Source organism: Brachyistius frenatus, unplaced genomic scaffold (genome assembly GCF_029030835.1).
Source record: "Brachyistius frenatus isolate BFR_SWC_R1_liver_20210118 unplaced genomic scaffold, ASM2903083v1 Contig_61, whole genome shotgun sequence".
NCBI classification, from domain to species: domain Eukaryota; kingdom Metazoa; phylum Chordata; class Actinopteri; family Embiotocidae; genus Brachyistius; species Brachyistius frenatus.
This window is the reverse complement of record NW_027210660.1, coordinates 372,111-396,315: the sequence shown is the minus strand read 5'-3', so window position 1 is coordinate 396,315 and position 24,205 is coordinate 372,111. Positions and strand designations below refer to the sequence as shown.

The 24,205-nt window shown below is 39.2% G+C and overlaps 1 protein-coding gene across 1 annotated transcript in view; it reads left to right on the top strand.

Annotated features, from left to right (window-relative positions):
- Positions 1–24,205, top strand: part of clstn2a (calsyntenin 2a) — a 136,251-nt gene that overhangs the window by 99,614 nt on the left and 12,432 nt on the right. The window contains exons 6-10 of the mRNA XM_069706057.1: positions 2,072–2,221; positions 4,845–5,030; positions 5,914–6,171; positions 7,507–7,628; positions 20,370–20,532. Of these exons, the coding sequence (XP_069562158.1) occupies positions 2,072–2,221; positions 4,845–5,030; positions 5,914–6,171; positions 7,507–7,628; positions 20,370–20,532 (879 nt within the window). The remainder of the gene's footprint in view (positions 1–2,071; positions 2,222–4,844; positions 5,031–5,913; positions 6,172–7,506; positions 7,629–20,369; positions 20,533–24,205) is intronic.

Genomic DNA, 24,205 nt, shown 5'->3' with positions numbered 1-24,205 from the left:
TATCTATCTATCTATCTATCTATCTATCTATCTATCTATCTATCTATCTATCTATCTATCTATCCATCCATCCATCCATCCATCCATCCATCAAATAGTCGCTGTTGGACTATCCATCCATCCATCCATCCATCCATCCATCAAATAGTCGCTGTTGGACTATCCATCCATCCATCCATCCATCCATCCATCCATCCATCCATCCATCCATCCATCCATCCATCCATCCATCCATCCATCCATCCAGAAAGGCAAGGTACACCCTCATCTTTAATTAGACCTCATTGCTTCCTAAACACACTTCTTTTAAACCCCTCATCTACAATTTGTGACACAGGCTTGTTACATTTCTAAGCCTAACCTCCATGACATCAGAACCACATAGGAAATTATGCAACCGTTTTCTCTGACTGGTTCTTTTTGGTCTGAACAAAACAAAACTGAACTGAACTTTTAATGTTTCTGAAACTGGTGAAGTGTCTCTAACTATTAACAGATTAAACAAATCCTCAAAAATACTGTTGCCTTAGAAACGTACAGAGGATAATGTTAAAAGTCACCTGCTAATGAACCGAGACGTGAAAATGTGCTGTCAAAATGAAATACAACCTTGGGTTCTCCCTGTTGTTGAATAACTGGCAAATGGTTTATATCCAGCACCTTTCCTGTGACTGCTCACACCAGCTGCTGATCAAATAGTCGCTGTTGGAGATTTTTGTAGAGAGTGTCTGGCTCTGACCTCCTCGCCTTTCTTCCTCTGACATTTTAGCTCAGCTCTTTTCTTCTGTACTGCTCTGCTCTGAACTGATTTCCTGCTCCTTCTCCTCTCCTCTTCTCCCCTCTCTGACAGCAGACTGTCAGCCTTTCATAGAGCCAAACCTCCAAATGAAAACCATACAAATTGTTTCAGTTGTCCTCATAGGTCTGTATACAGTCTTTGATTGCAATAAAACAGAAAAAATACAGCAAGTAAACCAAAACTAAACCAAGTTTCACACAGCAGTGTTTTGGTCACTCACTCATGAAACCATTTTCTTTCTTTAAGCCATTTACGGCTGCATTTATGATGTATTATACTATTTCCACAGCTTGCTTGTAACATTTCTGATATGATATTTCTATATCAAAAGAATGTACCCTTTGACATGAGTTTGACATGTTTTCTACATGGGACGCATGTGATCACATGTATGACAATGTTTACCACATATTGCAACTCATGATAACGTGGAAATTTGGTTGAAAAGTTTTCACATGGGAATCTACATGGGCTTCACACATTACATCATGAAAATGTTCCAGAACCACATGTTTCCCATGGGCAAAATACACTTCACATGTGATCACATGAGTTTTTGCACATGTGAAATTCATGTTTTTTTCTGTAAGTGTAAAAATACAATCTAAACCAAAATATTGTTTATCCCCTCAGTGAGAGCAAAATAAATACATATAAACAATAAACATTCACAGACATAAAAACAGTCTGAATTATTTTTTTTTAAGAATGTTCAAAAGGCTAATGACAGTGTCAATCAGAAACTGGACCATGTAGGTATATTATGTAAAAAATAAAAAAAAAAAAAAAAAAGCACATCAGTGTGAAATTTTACTGGAAAAACAAAAACTTTAAAGTTACCTGGCAGTGGGACACACTGTTATGAAATAGTGACCTCAGAATATAACCTTGTCTCGTGGTAGTATTCAAAGCAAATTTGTGAACATCCAAAGGACTGCAGCATCTCCTCTATCTCACACTGTTTTTGCACTTTTACCCTGGTGACAGGTGGAGATCATTTATCATTGCAGTTTTACATTGACTGTTTACAGAGTGGCTTTTATATTGAAATGCAATACAACGTTACTGGACCTTGACTTTTCAGTGAAAGGCTTCAAAAGGTACAAAGACAATTTCTTATTTCTAGGAGCAGTTTCTTTAATGCTAAGTCAGTTTCTATTATTGCTCAGTGGAATGTTTTTCTTGTTTCATTGTTGACAAATATGCATAACTGTATTCTTCTGTGCTGGTGAAACATCAGAATTATATTTCCTTCGTTTTGGTTTCCTTCAGGTAACATCAGAAACACAGAGCGACTGAGTTACGACAAGCAGCAGAGCTACAAGATTATGGTGACTGCCTTTGACTGTGGTCAGAAGAGAGCGAAGGAGGATGTGGCCGTGCATATTGAAGTCAAGCCTGTCTGCAAACCTGGATGGCAAGGTTAGAGATAAAGAAGCAGCCACGGAAATATTTGCATAATGCCTTAATTTACTCTGCATTGACAGAGATGTGCATATTTCTATGTTGGTATAAAGAGCACTTACACTTTGTCTGAACACACTTAAACAAAAGCAATGCTGTGTAAATGTAAGCAGGCATTTCAGTGCAGTTTTTGGGTACATCCTTTCCCTGGAGGGAATTCCATCTCATTTTAAAGTGAATGTCTCTCGAGGAAATTAGAGGACCTGACAAAAACTTCCAGAGGGAAAGTTGACTGGATTTTTTTTTTTTTTTCTCCTTTAACGTGCCAGCAGTTTGGCATTCGACTCAGCCCATCTCCCCTGCTGCTTCACCTGTCAGCACTGACAGCATCTCAGGAGTCAAGCTCACACAGGAATGGAAGAGGAAGACAGAGAAAGATAAGAGAGAAGGGGGAAGGGGGGAAAAAAGAGATAAAGGAAGAGGCCGAACGAACAGGCAGCTACAGGGAGGAAAGAAAGAAAGAAAGTTACGGTGAAGAAGATAGGTGATGGCCTTAAAAACGTCACACATCTTGATGGAGATAAATTACCTGGCCGGTATAGATAGTGTAATTGTTAGGAGTGAAACCCCCAATGTACTGCAAAGCTGTGATTTTATTTTCTTAGATAATGTGTCAGAGTCAGGAGTGCTGTTTTCATAACCATGACGACATCCTTTCAAAAGTTTACATTCACTCCTATCATATTCATATTGTTGTAATTCTAAACGATAAGGATAAATTTAACCAAATTGTTCTTTGCCAACTTTTAAGTACACTGAAAGACATGAGTGTATAACATATTCCGAAGTATTTGTAGGACATTTTAAAGCCTTTATCACAGACAGTACAGCAGTGACTTGAAACAAGGAAAAGAGAACAAAACAAAGAAATATTTCAGTTTACAATCAGTGTCTTAAGCCTAAAACCAGGAGCATATCGCAGGCTCCTCTAAAAAGAAAACAAAAAATAATGCTAATAGTTTAATGCTATTTCCTGCTTTTATATTCTACTTTATATCTAGCAAATAAACATTATTATTAAACTTGTTACACAGATTTGATGTTCGAGCTCATACTTGATCATAAATACTGGCCATTACAGCCTTATATTTGATTCCTCAGCTTTGCTGTGTGCAGGCAGATACCTTTTGTTTTAGGTGAATATTATCTGTCAAGAAAAAATGTTTTTTTTTTTTTTTGTACAAGTTGTGCATGTTCTGCCGGGCCTGACTCTTGCCTGCCGTTCTCCTCACAGGTCACATATACGTCAGAGGGTAAAGGGCAGAAACGTCTTTATAGCCTGAGACGAGACACATGGGGCAAAGAAAGCCTGTAAAGTTACTGTAGCTACTATAAGCGAAGATTATTATTATTGTCTTATTATTTCAATTATTTTTTTTAGATCGAGATGGCATCAGATTATCAGATCACTACATTGGAATCTCACTTGCTATCATATCCTGCTAACATCCTCATCAATGTTGCATTATTCTTTGCTATTTGGCTCATAAAAGAGACCATACTGCAAAACCCATTTACTCGTGTGCAGCTTAATGTAAAACCATTAACCCATAGTAGCTTAAAGCCATGAATAATACATAATGCAATGATGCATTCAAGCCAAGTAGTCTGTACACATAACCTTATTTATCAAGTGTGTGTGTAAAGGTCAGCTGTGCTTCTGCAGAAGTCTCCCTGGCATTAACGGAGGCTCCACCTCTCTTACTTCTCCTCGCTGACCTGATCACAGTCTGTTTCTCTCTTTGTGATTTGTCTCAGGAGACTTGAGATCATATTGTGTAGGCTTGGCAAGAGCAACCAGATGTCCACCCACCTACATGCACACTCACATACACGCTCTCACATTTCTGTACACAATCAGGGTTGTGAATCCCTCTCACCATTTTGATACAGGGATTCTTGTTCACATTGAATACAAACATAACACCTGGAACACCTGGGTAATGAAAGTATAACACTTGGAAGTTACAAAAATGGGCAGCACCGTTTTTTTTAAAACCAGGCCTGATATGTTGCTGTCATTTCATTTTTCTTCTAACTTGACACAGGACAATATTTCACTGACTCCAAACACGCAGGTTGCCTGCCCATGTGGTCGCCTGTCATGCTTTCCATCCACACGCTCATTATGAAACCACCTGCGGTAGAGGAAAAGTTGTATTTTGTTTATAAAAATAAATGAAATGCAGGAGACAGCGAAGTCAAACAGAACTCTCTCATGGTGGGTAGAAATATTCCATTTTGCTGTCAAACCTCAGTGAAACCACATTGTTTAGATATCTCAGTGCTTCTGTGCAAACAAGCTAGTGAAACTACTTCTGGGAGAAACTTAAGTGAAATCTACAACTATCTATCTTTTGAGAGGTGTGACTGACATGGAGGACTCTTTACATGTCATCAGACCTATCGACATGATCCATAATTTACAAAAAAAATCCAATAGCTTGGAAAAACAACTGACTAAAAAACATTTTATTTTATGATTTCAGAATACCTGTTATTTCGAAGGATACGGCCGCTCACATAACAAAATAAACTTCCAACTGTGTATAAACTATTACAACAATTTTTACCCTTTCAGGTTGGAACAAGCGTGTGGACTATGAGCCAGGGACCGGCAGCAAGCAGCTGTTTCCCAAGATGCGCTTGGAAACGTGCGGGGGTCCCTTGTCTGGCGTGAGGGCGATGGTAGATCTGCAGACAAATCACATTGGGAAAGGCTGTGACCGTGAAACTTACTCTGAAAAGTCTCTGCAAAAACTCTGCGGTAAGTAGAGAGTGGGGAAATGAGTATAAATAGAAGTGAGGAATGACGCCCTGTCGAAAGAGTGAGGTGCTATTTAAGAGCAGACAAAGATGAGGGAGCAAAGGGTGGTCATAATAATGAGAGACAAGGAAAATTTTAATTCGAAGACGAAATTACCTCTTGACATCTTAGCCCTCTCAGTATATTAATAAGGCAATTTCCAGTGTGCCATTTTAATCCTCAAGACTATTTTGAGTCGTTTCTCTTAAATGTTAAATTAAATTTCCAAACTCTCATAATGTGTGACATTATTACTTCTCATTTATACCCAGCAACATCATGTATAGTAAATGTAAAGATACTCCTTTTAAACAGATATTTTTATTGGTTAATGGCAAAAACAGAAATTGGATTAGTTTTTTGTTTTTTTAAGAAAAATTAAAGTGCAGAACAATTTTGTGTTTTTTATATTTTTAGCTTTTTCTGACTTAAACTTGTCTTTAAAAAAATCCAATTTACAGTGTTTTGTCACTTCATCTTGATTTTGCGCCAATCTGAGAGGAAAAGCACATAGAGGGGTTTACAGTACACATTTATGTTGCTGTTAATGATGTGTCTTTTAGATTTGGTCTCTAAACATATTCAAACATTGCCAAATCTTGGTAATCAAGTGAAGGGGTGCATCACCAAAGCTACAGGGCCTACACAGATCTTATTTTAAATTAGTACATATGGTGACAACGGAAAGATACAAGTTACATGTAGGTAGATTAAGTCTGTAAACATTACACAAGAAATGTATTAACCATTTATGATATGCTGAGATCTGGAAGCAGTTTTCCTCCTGGCTGACCCTCTGTGGAGCCGTGTTGACAGCATTTTGTCTTCTGACTGGCACATCCAGGTGCAGCATCGGGCAGCACCGACCTTCTTCCGGCCCCCAGCCCGTCCACGGACTGGACAGCGTCTCTACTGACCGACAGCGGCCGAGACAGCGATCTCATCTACCAATTTGACGGACGTCAGGCTGCAAATGTTCCAGATCACGTGGTGCCCCAAAACCTGACAGACCAGTTCACCGTGGCAACATGGATGAAACATGGACCCAGTCCAGGACTCAGAGCTGAGAAGGAAACCTTACTGTGTAACTCTGACAAGACCGGTGAGGAAATAATTTTTTATATGTTCACTCTTAAGAGGCAAAATCACACACATTAGAGGGTGAGATTTAAAACTTGGAACATTCATTTTTACATTTGAACCTATATTTTAATACTTATGAGCAACCATTTGATCCTGTTTTAGGAGTACTGAAAACCGCTGATCCTTGTGGCCTTTTTACGGACAAAACGTAGATACTTTGTCCTCTATATAACAATACCACGATATAGAAACTCTTCAAATAAATGAAGATGAGACTGAAGCCCACAATGGCAAATGCTCTTCAAAACTTTCTCCCCATACTGCATGTCTGAACTGAGCTGCTTGAACTATGTAATTAAATAAGCCATCTGCACATTGCATGCTCTCACAATTGTTCCACAGATGGTTTTAGCCCAGGAAATCAGAAGTCTGATCTTGTAACTCAAAACTGTAGAGTAGTTCTTTTTAAACCACCCGAATCTTTTAAACTCTTTTTTTCATTTGTAATGTTTGAACTTAAGAAGGTGAATGGGGCCAAAAGATTCGACATGAAGGTCAACTCAGCAATGCTGTACAATATAATTGTTGTGTATTGAATCCCTGTGTGCTGGTGTGCTGGGTCAGGTTCGGTGATACAAACTATCATTATCATTTTCAAGCCATTATCTTGATAGTTCATGTCAAAATAATTATTAAAACAGTCATCCTTTCAAGTAATCTGTTTTGGTTTTCTATCAAAGCAATATATCTTAAACATATTTGTATCCAATAGTTACAGCAAAGAATTCACACTGTGATAGAATTTGATAAATTATGTGTTGGCAATTAACTATAATTATGAATTATCACCCACGCACTGAAATGTTAAAGCATTATTTGTGATTTCCTCTTTTAGACATCATACAAGAGCTTAAAAAGTTTAATATTACATACTGAATAAGAATGAAGCATTGTTGTTTTTATTTTGGAAGACTAAAGCTGATTCTGCAAGTACACACAAAACAACACATAAAGACAAACATCCTGCTGGTTCACTGTGGTGTTGTGTCCATAATGCATAAAAAAAAAAAAAAAACATACATAAGGGCAGAATGCACTCTGACCACATTCACTGGACCCCTCCTGTTATACTGACTCATGTGGAGAGATTCCATTTAAGGTTGCTGAAGACAGATCAGTCTTTTCAAACAGCTGTTCTGTAAATTTTTAGATTGTCAAGGAAAAATGTCAAATCACAATAAAAAAAAAACGAAATGTGCAACACTTACTGTCCTTGAAGTAAATTTATAGATGAAACCTCAAACTGTTTCCATGCATTTGTGTGACCATGCCTGCTGTGTACTTCCTATTGCAGAGATGAACCGGCACCATTACTCTCTGTATGTTCACAACTGCCGCCTGGTGTTCCTGCTCAGGAGAGACTTCACTCAAGTCGACACTTTCAGACCTGCCGAGTTCCACTGGAAACTGGAGCAGGTGAGGAGTCTATACAGTATGTTTGTGTATGTGTGTTTGTGTGTAAGCTTGCCCTTGTCCCATTTAATTGTGAGCATAGATTGTCAGTAATTTCAACAGTTGGAGGGCCTTCCCTATTTGTGTAGTGAAGGGACACACACACACACACACACACACACACACACACACACACACACACACACACACACACACACACACACACACACACACACACACACACACACACACACACACACACACACACACACACACACACACACACACACACACACACACACACACACACACACACACAGGGAAGACCAAAAGTGGGAAGTCTGTTTAGTTATTGGTAATAGCTCACCCAGCAGCAGATGTCTACTAGCCGTCATGCTTCTGGAGAGTTGTTGAACTAATTTACAGTGAAGCTTTGTGTGTCAGTCGTGCGGAAAACCTCACATGATGTTGCTTCAGTTAGAAAAATGCAAATATTGTTGAATGTTGCGCAGTGATTTTCCTACTGTAATTATACAGCAGATGTACAGTGGCATTGTCAATCAACCTGTAAATTACACAAGATGCACTGCAAGCAGGTATTTCAATCAAAGATGAAAATTTCAGTTTTACATCCCAAAGGGAGATCTGATTTGACCTGCTCTCTGTAAGACATTCTAATGCAGGGTCAGGTTCGTGACCGTGGAGCTGACAGGTTTAAAGGCCTTCGTGACGGACACCTCAGTGAGGTAAAGTCTTGAATGAGAATCATCCAGCTAAAAGCCATTTAGTCACTCTAGCTCTCCAGGCAGTCACTGAATAGAGCAAATCCAACTGTAAAAGAGAAAATAAAATCCCCTGAGTCTAAATGATTTTGATGATAAGCCAATGAACTCTCTTGTAGGGGAATCTCCCCTTTCCTGAGACTCTCCGCAGCTTGCTGCTGTAATAACGGATGGTAGATGTAAATCTAATCTAATTGTTTACCCCTGGGATACAGCATATATCCACCTCATTCTGAAATTACTCGAAAATGCCTCATAATTATGGCAGGCTCTCAGGAGTTTCTGCTCACTAAGCAGATTATGAGAGATTTGTATTTGGTCTTTGTGTGTGTGTGTGTGTGTGTGTGTGTGTGTGTGTGTGTGTGTGTGTGTGTGTGTGTGTGTGTGTGTGTGTGTGTGTGTGTGTGTGTGTGTGTGTGTGTGTGTGTGTGCGTGTGTGCGTGTGTGTGTGTGTGACTGTATGCATTAACCCTGACTTTTGGTCCACATTTTTATCTGCAGGTTTGCATAGAAGTCACAAACAATATTATATTCTTCTTTTTGATTATTTTGCAAACAACATTGTGTTTTCTTGGCAGTATATCTGCTTGTGCTGGTGTGTTCCCTCCAGCTAAGAGAGTTGTTTGTTGCAGGTCACGGGTACAACAAAATGTATTTTTCTCATGTGTACCTTCCAACCAGGTAGCTGTGTGTTCTTGGTCAAAGGTAGATTGAAAAGTGTTTTCCTCAGTCCACTGTTTTTTTCTCCTGAGGCACACGACACAAAGTGAAGGGCATCCAAGGAACAGACTGCTAAGTTTTCTGAGCAAACAACCGCGAGACACAGTTCTATTTCAGTCTCACTTGTTCCCATTCTCTCTGTCTCTTATTATCTTTTTCTTATTTTCTCCCTCATTCCCCTCTGCACACATACTGTATATAGATAGTGAGGATCCCATTTGCTGCTTTAGTTGGATCTTGTAAAAGACCACAGAGGAAGCATGCACTGCAGTCAAAGAGAATTTGTGATGATGTTACTCACCAGTACAAATCACTTGTGCAAAGACTCATTAAATATAAATGGAAACTGGTCTGAAATACTAGAGGTTAACGAGAGAAGTGCCTGCTTATTACTGCAATTTCCTGCGTTTTTCTCAGTATTTCTTTGAAAGATATATGGCCATGCACTTAACCACTGGTTGTACCTGCAGATAGAAAGAGAACTACATTAGTGACGCTGGTTTGAAGCATTACAGAAAACCTGTCTTGCAGCTGGATTGCATTTCTTACTTAAGCCTTGTGACAAAACAGAGACTGATGTCTCTAAATCTTTTTATAATTGATGTAGATCTGTGTTATTGTTGAATGTTGGTGCAAAAGGGGGATTTTAGAAAGATTTCGCTGCTCTTTGACTCTTAAGAACTCATAAAAACCTGATCTGTGCCCTGAAGCAGCACATGGTATTTCACATCAACAAGAATTGAGGGCAGTGTATCAGAAGTCTTCTGCCGTCTGGCAAATACAACACTTTATTTATTTGAACTGTTTTGCACATTCCAATGATAATGCATCAAATAATAATGTGAAATCAATATGGCCATGTGAAAGAGGCCACAAATAATAAGGAGCATTCAGAGAATAACCAGCTGAATCTGCTGCTCCCTTCTGATTTTCAGATTTTTCATTTATGTGACTGGCCTTCACCTTTGTTGTTTTGGTTCATTCTTACCATTCTCACAGCACCAAACAGTCGACAGACACAGGTAGAGAGCTGGTGACCATAGTGGATGCATTTAGTAGATTTAAGTGGCAAATATTTCCCTCAGAAGTTGCCACACATCAAAGACAGAGCTTAAAGAATTTAAGTATCGGACCAGGCGACCCCAAACCTATTAATGATGATAATGCTGCTCTATGAATTCTGGGTGTGTACCTGTGTGCAAACAGGACTAGTCATATCAACTTTAAAGGGTGATGAAACGTCAACTTTGTGTTTTAGAGTTTTTCAGTTCAGTCTGCAGATCTCGATCAACGAATCAAGGTGAACTAATTCTAACTACTAAAACCATTGTCACTGACCGGTCAAGTAGCTTTTGGCAGTGAAGTTCTCCTCACCGGTGACTGAGAATGTCAGGTCTGCTCACAATATATAACAATATTTTTGCTTCCTTTTAAACGCATATTAAAACACAGAAACAATCATCACCTGATGGCGGCTCATCTGCAAATAACAAGCTGCTTGTACTGAACTGAACAGTGTGGACTATCAGCAGGCTGAACGTAGTGCAGAACTGAGGACAATCAGTGCTGATTGTCAGGTCACATGAACAATGATGCAATCACTTTCTGTTATACGCACTGAAATGCATGTGAAAGATAAGGGGTATCCTTAGCTTAGGGGAAAAAGTTGATGCACCAGATAGTGATTATGAATCTTTGATCTGAACAGAACCAAATGGTTTTGACTTCTATTGTGTTCACAACTCGTTTCTGCTTCCCCTAAGAGGCCAAAAAAATCTGTTATTGTAGGTTTTGCGTAAATGATAATGTCATCGAATTAAGGATGTTACTATCTCGAAGATTTCTGTTTTGTTCTTTTTGAAGGAACCTATCACCAGTAATGGCAGCTGTGTTTTTGGACTTGACTTCCCAGAGATACAGAACAGTGTAGCCTGTATGATTTCAGTCAGTTAAGAGCGAGTTGAAGAGTGATCCTCACAACTTCAGTCTTCGCTGTGATTATAGTCTGAAAACCCACTTCACCTTGAGGTTTAATCAGCCACTCTGAAGGACGAATGAAGTAGTTCCAACAATAGTGTTGGTAGTAGAGGAAAGTTTATGGTAGCCATTGCCAGTTAGTTAAAGGCTGTACAATAGTTTCATAATTGACCTGAGGTCTTCGCCCAGTAGGATGCAACGACTGGAAACAATCGTCAATGGAGCGTGGCCAAACCCATACATTCAGACAGTGAATTTGGGTCTGGTTAGGCTGAGCTAGTATTTCCATGTAGGCTGAATAAAGCCAGATAATCAAAGGATTCCACACATCCTTCTTTCACACTACAAAAAGATGCATTGCATTTTATACAGTTTAATACACATTAATTTCTGCATACTAATACTTACTATTTAGTATATAAGACTGCTTATTGACAAAACTGAGGGTGAACTAAGGACAAGAGCTGCTACAGTGCCTTGTGGTGAGTAATGAGGACAAGAGTAGCAGGGACTGTTGAAAAAGAAGTGTGGTAAGAGGGAGAAGAGGTGACTGTGGGGTGTCACAGCTGCTTCTTACTGTCCTTGTTCCTCCAGCACTTAGAAAGGACCACTCAATGGCTTCTGCAGCAACTCCATTTAGCTCTATTGATTTTGCAATTCTCACCCCAAGAGAGAGGAGGGGTAGAGTGGGATGAAAGAAAGCTGGCAAAGAGAGAGTGAGCGAGAAAGAGGCTTCCATTTTCCATGTCGATCGAACACTGAAGGAATGTCACATCTGACAAAAACCTTTTTCACACGCATCTACAAACACTGACTTATTTGTGAGTCTATGTGTGAACACAACTACGCACTCACACACACACACACACACACACACACACACACACACACACACACACACACACACACACACACACACACACACACACACACACACACACACACACACACACACACACACACACACAATACCTTTATTCCCTCCTCTTTTCAGCCTTGGTAATGGACTGGAGGATGAATCACTCCCCTTTACACACATTACTCACTCTCCCCAAGTCGAGAGGGCATATCACTACAATTCAGCTGTCTTAAGGATGTCCACTCACAGTCACAAAGTCCTATTCAAATCAAGGTTCCCTCAAATGTCCTGTAAGCTGAAGATGGCAGGAATGTCTCAGACATGGAATCAGAGTCACAAAGTAGATGGGAGATGGGGAAGAAAAAAAAAAAGGTGCAGTCACAGAATAAATACAAAGGAGAAGTGATCCCCCCCCCCCCTATCTGAACCTTTATGTACACCTACAATTCAAGTTTGAATGGCTTTCTAGGTTTTTCCAGTGTACAAAGATATATATGTTCACACCAGAGTGAGACAACCCAGTAATTTTCTCAGCTGAGGCCTGAGATTCGAAAAGGATTAAAAGATTGTTCCACATCATTCGAAAATAACTGTACAAATGACAGGGCAGATTACGCACACAAACTTTCCAATTTTACTAATTACAGCGCCTGAAACTTCTGCAGACCCCCTGCTATTTATCATTTATGTCTGAGTTCAATCACAGGTGCTAAAAGCTAGAGTAGAATAAAATTGCTCTTGCTGCTTGTCTGTAAAACATCTGCAATTATCTGCCTTATCTGCCTGCTACAACCATGCCTGATGTGTCATGGCTTGTTCTCTGCCCTGTGTTAAGTAGAAGCCTCCCTTTGTTTCTCTGGAGATTAATTGGATGGTGTAGATGGTGGTGTCAGCCTGTGAGTGTGTTGCCTCTCTCTCTCTGTTTCTAGTAGATACCAAGATATATTGAATTGCCTGAGCAGAGGGGGATTTAGTTACACCTCACATTCAAGGGACTAATTAAAACATTTTCAATTCAAATATATATATATATATATATATACAAATATTCATATTCATACATAAGTGTTTAGATTGTAGTAGCAATAGTGTATGTTTGAGTGCATTTTTAAGTGTTATAGCAAAAGCATCTGGAGTGAGAATGCAGGTGGGACACGTTTGTTTATTACAAAAAGTGTAAAGAGATCTTTTAATGCGTAGGTCAGCACTTTTTTGTTCTTTCAGGGTGCATCACGGTTTCTGTGGTATTGCCTTGTTTATTTACTTTTCAGTGTTAATATTATTTGCAATGAATCACTCTAATTTTGCAAGTCATTCTGCTGCAAGAACTCAGTGTGCAGCGTGCTTCGGAATAAACAAGCACAAGTTGGCAATGAAACACACATTTTCACTTTTCTGTGAGAGCGAAACAGGAAAAGACAGCGAGCAACGGAGAAAATGTTGAAAATAGCCTCTGGTGTTTACATTTTGGTGTTTTTTTTCTTTTCATTTCGAGGCTCCATTTTTCAAATGCCTTCACTTGAGAGCTCAGCTGGACTTTCCTGTGTTATTCCTATACAGCATCAGTATTTCACTAAATTTAAATGTCTTTGCACTGTGTTTGTGAGGAGACCTGAGGGTGAGGGAAAGCTGTAGGGTGTGTGTGTGTGTGTGTGTGTGTGTGTGTGTGTGTGTGTGTGCGTGTGCGTGTGTGTGTGTGTGCATGCACAAAGTATGCATTTGCTGACATCTGTCTGAAATCTGAGATTGCCATTTCAAGAAAAGGGGTACTTGATGCTGCTTAGTGTGCTCTCAGCTTACATGCTCAGTGCATATTTAGTTAGCATACTAATGCTCTGAAAACGTATTTCTTCCATCTCTCCTTTTTTCTGTCCCTCCGTTCAGCCATCCGTTTCTTTGCTTGTCTATTCTCCTCCCTTTCTAACTCCTGTCTTTACTCCAGACAAAAAAGGCTTTTTATTGATGCTAAGGTAGAACTTAAATAATTATCGCCTCATTAAGCGAGCTAGAGCTGGCGAGAAGAAACAAAAAGACAGACAAAGAGATTTCAAACATTCTGCAGAAAAACATCATTTTAAAGAAGACCCTTGACTTGAAGATGCTGATTTGCTTTGCATTGATCTTATATAATCTAAGACCTCTCATCTTTCTTTGCGTTTGGCTTTTTCAGTTGTGTCACTGACATAAATCAGATCTGGTAGACAGCCTTCCTTCACCAAAACTTCTCAAAATAGACATTAATGTAAGTTGTAGATAACTACCAATCATCTTTATCAGCATCTTATCATTTTTAACAAGGCAAAACATAATAATATATTAATATAAACAAATATATTTATAAATATAATAAAATATTTCTTCTGTGACACTTTTGCATGACAGTAGTCTTATCCCGTCACAGAAAACTACTTCTGAAAACTACACATGCTGCTCAGTATTTTAGCAAAGCTTGTTTCCTTTCTTTCTTTTACCTTGTGTTGTTTTTGTTTTTTTTACTATTCTTGATCTTCCCACAATGACTGCCATCAAAAAATGCTGCGCCAACAACAGAGAAGATGAGAGGTGCAGGAGTGAGGAGGAATAAGAAGAGGAGCAGAGGAGATGAAAGGGGAATGAGAAGAGAGGTGGAAGATAGCAGGGAGTGATGAGATGGTGGTGGGAATAAAAGAGGAAATTAGTTCAGACAATAGAGCAAGGAACAAGACATGAAAAGAAGAGGAAAGGAAGTTAGTGGCACCCAAATGCAGGGCTACACATTTCCTAAAATTATCATGTGAATGCTAAATTTATAGAAAGTAAGTGATCAGTGTTTGAACAGGACAGCAAAGCAGTCTTGCAGCTCATATTGCCAATGTTTATACCAGTCATTATATCCTTTACACAATCAAAAATACTAATAGTTTTGATGCAAAAATAAAGGTGTGTAGATAACACTGCCAAGTGCTATTGAAAAGAAACAGATCAGAACAGCATCAGATATATTTTGTAACCATTTCAGGGAGTCTCCCTGCATCCCAATCCTCTCCAGTGAATCAAAATAAACTTGACCTTATTAAAGGGCTTCTCGGCATGCAGCCGGCCGAATGTCCTCATTATTCTGTTTATGTCAGCAGATTTAAAATGCACTAATGCTGTCTGTGAATAAGGGCTTATGTTTGGTTTGGATTTCTCCTTGGCAAGGTGCACAATAATCCATTCTGCTTCACCAGCCATATAACCTCTGTTTGGCACGAAAAAAAAAAAAAAAGGATTGGAGACTCTGCTCTCCTTGTTATAGTGCTTGGTCTAACTCAGAGCAGGCAGCATCTAATTGCATGTTTTTTCAGAGATCTTTTTGGTGAAAATCTAAATTCAGACCTCAGACTGTAATATTTTCTCGGTCCAAGTGGCTCTTAAGATCTTCCTTCCTTTGTGCTGATGTATGAGATGTAATAGCCTCTCGTAAATTCGCCGTGGCAGATTTCCACAAGATAGACGGGCTTATCTCAGTTGTTTTATTCTCCGCAATAAAACACTGCTGTTGCATGGTAATATACACAACAAAGGAAAACTGGCTCAGAAAGGTAGGGTTTAGTCAGCAGCGTCTGCAAGATAACCCTTTCTCAGAAGTGTAGACAGGTACTGTAACAATGGAATTAGATGAAAGTATGTGAATATTATAGTCAAAAAAACAAAGTCAACTTATACATAATCGAAACAAGGAAATTAGCAAAGTCCATATTATGCCTGTTCTGATATACAAGTCAGATTCATACACGGTAGCAGTCCTTATCTGTTATTATTTGATCAAATACAAAAGGAAGAAAGTGTGTAAATAGAAGCTAATATATCTGGCATCATAGGATGAGTAAAACACCTCTTTTCACTCTCTTTCCTCACAGTCCTTTACATGGCTGAGATTGACTCGAGTTAGCAGTGAGAGCACACACAAAACTAATTTTGTTCTTTTCTATCCCTTTAAGAAAAACACGAGTTTCCCATGTTTACCACATGGGGCACATTTGATAAAATGGGGAAAACAGGTGGAAACACATGAGAATCTACGTGGGCTTCACATTACACCATTAAAATGTTCAAAAACCAATGTCCCATGGTGTTTCATGGTCCCAAATACATGTTTTTTTGTGCACAATCACATATATACATATGTGGTCACGTGTTCACATGAGTTTTTGCATGTGAAATTCATGTTTTTTGTGTTATGGATCAAGTGTCTCAGTAAGCCCTTACAGTGAATTTGGATGCATTAAACCCCTGGAAAGGACTCATGTCGTGGAATGCGGTTGTTTTTAATGTTATCCATTACACCTGTGCTTTTCCTGCAGTCTTTCTTTGTAAAGACTTGAAATCTCCTACAAAACTAAGCGGTCAAGGAGGGAGTACAAGAAGTCTAATCAGGCCCATCAGGGAGGCTGCATGTTACACTCCCTGCTGGAATAAGATGTTTCATTCGTGCCTCCATCAGGGCTCAAATCTCTAGTGTGCCATTCTGAGTGATGAACAGTAGATGAAAGGGTTTTTACTGGAGAAAATGCTGTTTTCCACACTCCTCTCCAAGCAGGGTATGTCTGCCTTTGTGCTTTGTTGATTTGTTTCCCTCATAGTTTCCTATAATTTTTTCTTCACTTATTCAACAAAAGTGGTTTAATCCATCAAAAAGATAGACGTAGCCAACTTTGGGAGTGGGAATGGGGGCATGAGATTAGTCAAAATGATCACTATCCTTGCATTATGAGTGCATCTTGTGACCCCACTGGAAAGCATTGTCCAAAATATTGTTGTGTTTGTTGTTTGGAAAGAGCAATTTATTTTGAATAGAAGTTCAGAATAGAGCAAATAAACGCCTCTATATGTATTTTGAAATGTGTTTCTATTAGCACAGATACAGTCTCAGTGTCTCTGTACCTCTGCCTCTGTTTGTCTCTTTCTCATTCTCTCCCTCTCTTTCTGTTGTGGGACTGCACTGATGTTTATCCTAAGCAGGTCTACAGCCCGCCTGGGGGACCAGCTCATTACACTGCTTCAGTATTCATTGTCTTGTTACACTGGTGCAGAGGAGAAATACTTTCAAGCTCCCACTGACTAATGTGACTTCAAACAAGCAATGTGTGTACAAACATGCCTCAGCAGAGAGATGGCTGCTAATGGCATCTGTTAATGATGTGTGTGCACAAAAATGCACGGGCAAGTTTGATTTTTGAAGTTTAGAGAGTCAGCAACATGAACAAAGTCAGAGAGGATCAGATTGAGAAGCTAACTTTTCTCAATTTATGTGCAACTCAGTACAGTTGATCTGCAACAAAGTTGATCATTATTGACATTAAGTATTTATGTGTGGGCTTCCTCCTACAGTTCAAAGACATGTTTGTTAGTTTAATTGGCAAAAGTGAGCGTGAATGGTTGTCTGTCTTTCTGTGTTGCCCTGTAATGGACTGGGGACTGGTCTGAGGAGGGATAAGCTCCAGTAGACGTACTTGATGGATGGATTCATGTTTGTTGTCTGGCCCTCACTGCCTGTCAGCTTGACATTTTGAGCCATCAGTTTCACCTTTAATATTTATGATGTGAAGTCTGATTTTGAGAGTACTGAAAGTTCCTGGTAAAGACTTTCACACAGTCATGCAGTCACCGTGCATGCATATAAAAAAAAAAAAAAGAAAAGAGGACACTATTTGTCTCTGTTTCTGTTCGGCACCCGCTCCATCAGTTATTATACTCAAAGACTGAGAGAGAAAAAATAGGTGCACACAACATAATAGATTTAAGGAGAAACAATCAGCTTCTCTGTGTGAGAGAAATAATGTAACCCAATTTGTTATTGTCATATTTCCTCACTGACAGAAGCCATAGAAATGTTACTAATGGTTTATTGCCTTTTGCCACAAGGTTTTTTTTTTAGCCATGCTAGCAGCTCGGCTCTGTGGATGATATTGTCAACTGGTCAGTCCACCTCTTTAGTCCAGACTGAAATACTCATTCACTTACTAGTAAATGGTTTGTGATGAAATTTGATGCAGACATCCATGTGCCCAGAGAATGAAGTCTAATTACTTTCAGGCATTTACAACACACTGCACAGTCCAAATTTGAATTGGTCATTAATGAACAAATTCCTTGCGATGTTACCATCCGCCTCAGCTTTATTTTGTGTTATTGCTAATTAGGAAATGTTGCTGTGCTCACACACTACACGAAGATGGTTACAAATCTTAAACATTACACCTGTGAAACTGCATGTTAGCATTGCTCCTGTGAGGATGTTAGCACGCTAGTTTTAGCATTTACCTCTAAGTACAGCCTCAAAGACCGGGACTGTAGCCTTGTGCCTAATATTGTTATCTGTAATTCACTGTTATCAGATTTTGATTTGGAGTTCTCTTTATTAAAGGGTTCGTGCACGGTGCAGCTGTTGAACTATTATCCAGTCATGCTTTTATAAACCCCACATAATCACCGCTTTGGGACTATGAAGTGCAGTGGAGGGGCGGGGGGAGACAGTCACCTACGTAAACAGTGTAGATAATTGTAGAGATGAGAATTTGCACTCACCTCTCAGGGGGCACTCAGCGGCTAAATGGAAGTGGCAATTCATTCTGTCTGTCTCGTCAAGTCCCCATACAAGACCTGAAAATGAGATGATGAAACTAAAACACAGTGTCATTGTTAATAAAACACAACTGGCTTCTCAGGATATTCCATTGTATGTACAGTACAGGAAGCTACAAAACTGCAACAGTGACATGTTATTACACCAAAAGGTAGTTTTAATGAACAATCCCAAAGAAATTGGTCTTGTATAATGGAGTTTACATCTGCACGAGGTAAAAAAACATAGTCGCTCAGTATCTGCTGAGGTACTGATACTGTGTGGGAGAGTTGTCTGAGATATCCTGTGGGAATATCTGTCTCTTCACACTCGTATAAAGTTAGTCTCTATTTTCTAAACTCAACATCCCAATTTCTCCAACACAGGTTTCAAACTCCAATAGTTCGCATCACAGCTTGAGTCAAACACTATTGTGTGCATATGCGCATGTGTGTGTGTGTGAGTGTGAGTGTGAGTGTGAGTGTGTGTGGCCGGCCATTGGGCCCTAATGGTTGAAATGCACTTATTGTAAGTCGCTTTGGATAAAAGCGTCAGCTAAATGTAATGTAATGAGAAACCTAACAACGAAAATCAATCTAAATGTTGAATCTTTTCCTGCTGTGTGTCTCTGTGAATTTTAAATTAGCACATATTCTCCTCTTCAACGCAAATAAATAGTTTTCAGTTAATTCAACCAAATCCTTCACACCAGATCAATTACAGAAAAACAGATGCTTACATTAAAGGAGGACTTATTTCTAAATACCTTTAAAACTGTATTTACCTCAAGTAGCCTGGAATAAATACCTTTTAAAGTAAGTACACTTTCAGTTTTTGCATGTGGTTCCTGTGATTCAGAAAACAGGCATTGCAGCAATGTTGTTTTTGTGACCAATGTGTTGTTATTTTTAGGACCCCATGCGGAGTTGTATTTAGGACCATAATTTTATTCCTTGCTAGCCTTTTCACAGCAAATTAATTTTGATATTCATTGACTTTCTTTCCATAATTTTTCATGCAAAACTTATCAAAGGTACAAGCTCCTCGATTGTGACCATTTTCTGCTTTTTGTCATATATCTGTGGATTTTTACACTGTTGTCTGACAAACTGACAGCGTGTCATCTTTCCTGGCAAGGTTTAATGAGTTTTTATTTGTATTAAATTGTATAGACAAAACAATTAAATGAATATGATCTGCTGGTCAATCAATTGTTGTTGACCTAATGCAATATGAGCAGAAGTAATAAGTAGTAAATACTTTTTCTGGCCTCAGTAAAGAGAGAGTGTGTGTGTGTCTATATTTGAGTTAGGGGGGTAAGTGAGAAAACAGGAAGTGTTTTTAAGGGTTCTCCATATAATCAAAGAGTGTTTGTGATGGTTGATAACAGTTGCGTGGAGTATGAGTCTTCCGCAGCTGTGTTTGTCACTCATCGTGTGCTTTGAATGAACAGCTCATTAGACGGAAACCTCATTAGCTGTCTGATGACGGTGCAAATGATCCACGGAAGAAAAGGGGAATTTGTCGCATCTCATTTGTTGAAGGTAAAAAGGCAAGAAACGTTCAAGGATGCGCTTTCAGTTTTGCCTACATGATTGCAGTAAACACCACTATCTTCATAACAGCAGCCCTATAAACATAATCCTCCACAGAAAAATGCTCCTAACTTAAATAAGACCCTTAAAAAGACATGCAGCTGCCTGTAATGTATCTTTAAAGCTGTCCTTTTTTCATGTAAGTGAAAATTAGGAATATTGTTGTATTTGAATGTGTAATAAGTGGACGTTTAGCAGAAACTGCTGCAGTTTAATAATATGATTATTTTTCACTTTGCTTCACAGATTTGTGACAAGGAGTGGCACTATTATGTAATCAACGTGGAGTTTCCTGCCGTGACTCTCTTTGTGGATGGTGTGACCTACGAACCCTACCTGGTGACTGATGACTGGCCGATCCACGCCTCAAAGATTGATACACAGCTGACTGTGGGCGCCTGCTGGCAAGGTCAGTGTGTGTGTGTGTGTGTGTGTGTGTGTGTTAGTGTGTACAAGTATGTCTTTTGAAAAAGATAGTCATGCAGAGGTTTGTCTTTGGCAGAGAACAGCCTCTTTGCCGTGTTGTTGGGATTGTTTACAGCTATACTATAATCTGACAGTCGTTTTATATGCAGCAGGCTCTTTAGCTCGAGGTTATGGCGTTTAAATATTTATTACACATAAAATCAAAAGGAGCCACATCAGTGCAGAAGAAACATCATTAGGGCCCGAGCACTGATGGTGCGAAAGCCCTATTGTTCTTCAAGGAATTATTAATCTGCGTTATTATTATGGGTCACTTTTTGCTATAGCGAATCATGACAAGGGGGAGGGGGGAGGCTCAAACCTCAAACCTTCTTCCCGAGAGGCAACAGCGCTAACCAGTACACCACCAATCCTTCCAGAGTATGGCTTGCATTGTGACAAATCTTTGGCTCACTGCAACCTATAACTCCACCGTTGACAAACATTCATTCAAATGCAACCAAAATTGCCGCAGACATTCTTTGGATAGTAGATATATGTGTTTTCAAGGGGGTCTGCAGTGATATCAAATATCTTCCTGTAATGTGTAGTGTATAACTTTTTCACTTTCTCCAAACGTTTCAACTTCACTAAAAGATGAATCACCATCAACAGGCCAAGGTGGAATTTGAACCATTAATAGCAACCTTGGTGAAGTAGAATCTTTTACCTGTTGAGTTAACCAGACTGTCGGCTGAGTCGCTGGAAAGCTGAGTGAACTCCGTCAAACACTTTCCCCGCCGCGACTTATTCTTCAGCGCTGAAGATAGTCCAGCGGTCTGCGATGCCACTTCAGAGCTGGAAAAGACCTCATGAGGACGAGGGTTCAAACCCGCTAAAGGGAATCCACTGGGTTCGATCCCCATTTGAGGCATGCACGTCAGTTCAGAAAAAGGGCATACTCCAAAAAGTGATTAAAAAAAAGTCATAGCATGTTGTCCAAAATATTCAAAAATATCATAGTCACACTATAGCATGTGACCCAAAAGTATTTTTTGTATATAGTATAGCCAGGGCGATGCAGCTAAATTTGATGTTTCGCCGTGACACAGGAAGTTGATGTTTAAGGTCAAACGATGCTCCAAACCTCATGAAACTTTGCACATGCGTCAGGCACCAACTTTCATGACTTTTTGAAGATGTTAAAGCCGCCAAAAAAAAGCAATTAAAAAAAGAAGAATAAGGAACAAGATTGAGAAAAAAATGTAAACTGCAAGCGGGAATATGCGGACCCTCACGTGCTGCACGTCGGGGAGCCAGTGGCCCTGACTCGCTAGATCCCCTACATATTGACGTTTACAACAGTTTTAGAATCACAAATCCTTTTTGAGAAAACAAATAGAGAAATGACAAAAATATATATTATCTTTTTAGTTTTACATAAAAAAAATTAATTAAAAAAAATGAGTTTCCCATGTTTTCCACGTGGCACATATTTACCACATGTTGCAACATATGATAACATGGGGAAAATATGTGGATACGTTTTCACATGGGAATCTATATGGGCTTCAGATGTTACATCATAAAAATGTTTCAAAACCACATCTTTCTCATAGACAAAAGATAAGTCTTACATGTGTACAATCACGTGTCATGTGGTCACGTGATCACATACCTTTTTGCATATGTGAAATTCATGTGTTTTTTCTGTAAGGGATGTATGTAACACTCATGAAGGTGATAAATACATTTGTCCAGTGGGTATTTATTCCTTCATCTGTTTTTATGTTTTGTCAAAAGTAGATATATTAATATATAAAACTGTATTTTTAACTGAATATTCCTGAATACATTGAATTTGTCACACTAAATATATTTTACTAAAACATTTAAAGCAACACAAATGCAAGTATTTTGAGCAGCAGCTCAGCACAGGAAATACTTATCTGGCACAGGAATATAATCTTTTTCAAAATAGGACAACTGACGGCGCTCTGAGACCAAACCGTCAGTTCACAAACTGCATCAGTCAAAGGCATGCCCGTTTTTTAATATGCAATTGAGACCAGCTTGGAAATTGGTGAAGACATATGGTAAACACAAAGAAACAGCACCAACAAAGAGGTGCAGCAGTCAAAAGATGTTTAAAATTACATTTGAATTACAAACAGAGAGAGAGAGGGAAAGCAGGAGAGTCACTGTTCAAATAAATAAAGAGATTACGATTTTTGCCCCGGGGCTGCGAGCTGCTTCTTCTTTGAAATAGAAAGGAATCAGTCGAGTGGGTATCAAACAGGAAATTCTGCATGTCAGTTCCAGTGGCAGGGAACGAGGGCGAGTATAGTGATTGCGTTGGAGTGAGTAAGAGCTACCATGCTGCCGTGTTTATTATATGAATAATTAGACAAAAGTGCTTCATAGCAGGGCAGAATGCGACAGTAGCAATCTGTTCAGCAGCTTGCCTAAATCGTAACACTCACCAGTATCATCCAAGGCCTCAATCCTGATGGCATTTCGGTTGCTGTTTAAATTTCTTTTCATCCTGTGCCTGATTGCAATTTCCTTTTTGTCGTCATCATTTTCTCCCTTGCTTCACACAGCCCTCTCTTGCCACCTCTTTCCATGAATGTCTGATTGTGAGAGAAAGCCCTGAAGGAAGGATTAGCCAGAGTGAATGGAGGACAACTTCGCCAGCTATTACATCCCAATGAAGTCGCTTTAAGCTTCACTAAGCCGCAACTGATAACTTTGCAGGCCATTAGCGAGCAAGATTGCCTTTCAGAGTCTCTCATTTCTCCATCCTCTTTTCCCCACAATCAACAACATAGCGATGAGACATGTGGAATAAAAGGCATTCAGACTGTACTTTCACTGCCCCGAGAGCAAAAAGACGACATGAATTGTTGCTTTACAAGGTTAAGAAGAAAAGCAGTTTTCTGTGGCAATAAGCTGCTCTTGAGCATTGAATGGCAAATGCATGTTTGCCATCTCATTTCATTTGCAACAGGACAGGGGGTGTTAACTTTTAAAGCAACCGTCACAGTATTCAGATGCTTGAGTAAAGAAGAAGAAGAAGAAGAAGAAGCAGGAATCAAAAAGAGCAGCGGTTGATTTGTTGAAATGAAGAAAGAGGCTGCTCTTTAAGATGCTTTTATCACAGTGACATAAGAACAGAGCAGCCACGTGTGAGGCTGCAGTACTCTGCTACAAGTAGAAAGATATTCTCATATTGAACCAATCCACTAAAGCTTTCATTTTGACTCCTCAGAGCAGTTACCGGTGTAACTAACAATCTTAATCATGGCTTTGTTCATTAAGGGTGTCCATCTTACAACTAAATCCTACATCTGGATCTTAAACCGAGTCCTTGGGAGACACTGAGTTCCTTAAAGACTCAGACCTTAAAAGCATTGATGCATAGACATGTGTGTAAATGAATGTTTACAATTAAGAAAATAGCAAGGTGAAACTCCTGAAATTAAAGAACGACTTGATCTTATTTTAACAGCAGCAGTCCAAGGCCAGATGTGCAAATTAGGAAACGTGTCTTTGAAATTTAACTTGTTCAAGCAAAGTCTGTAGTTATTTCTTTACGTAGACTGATTTGTTTCAGTTCTTCAAATCAACATAGCAATTAAAAAGACCTTGCCCATTGTTTACTCATTGACATGCTT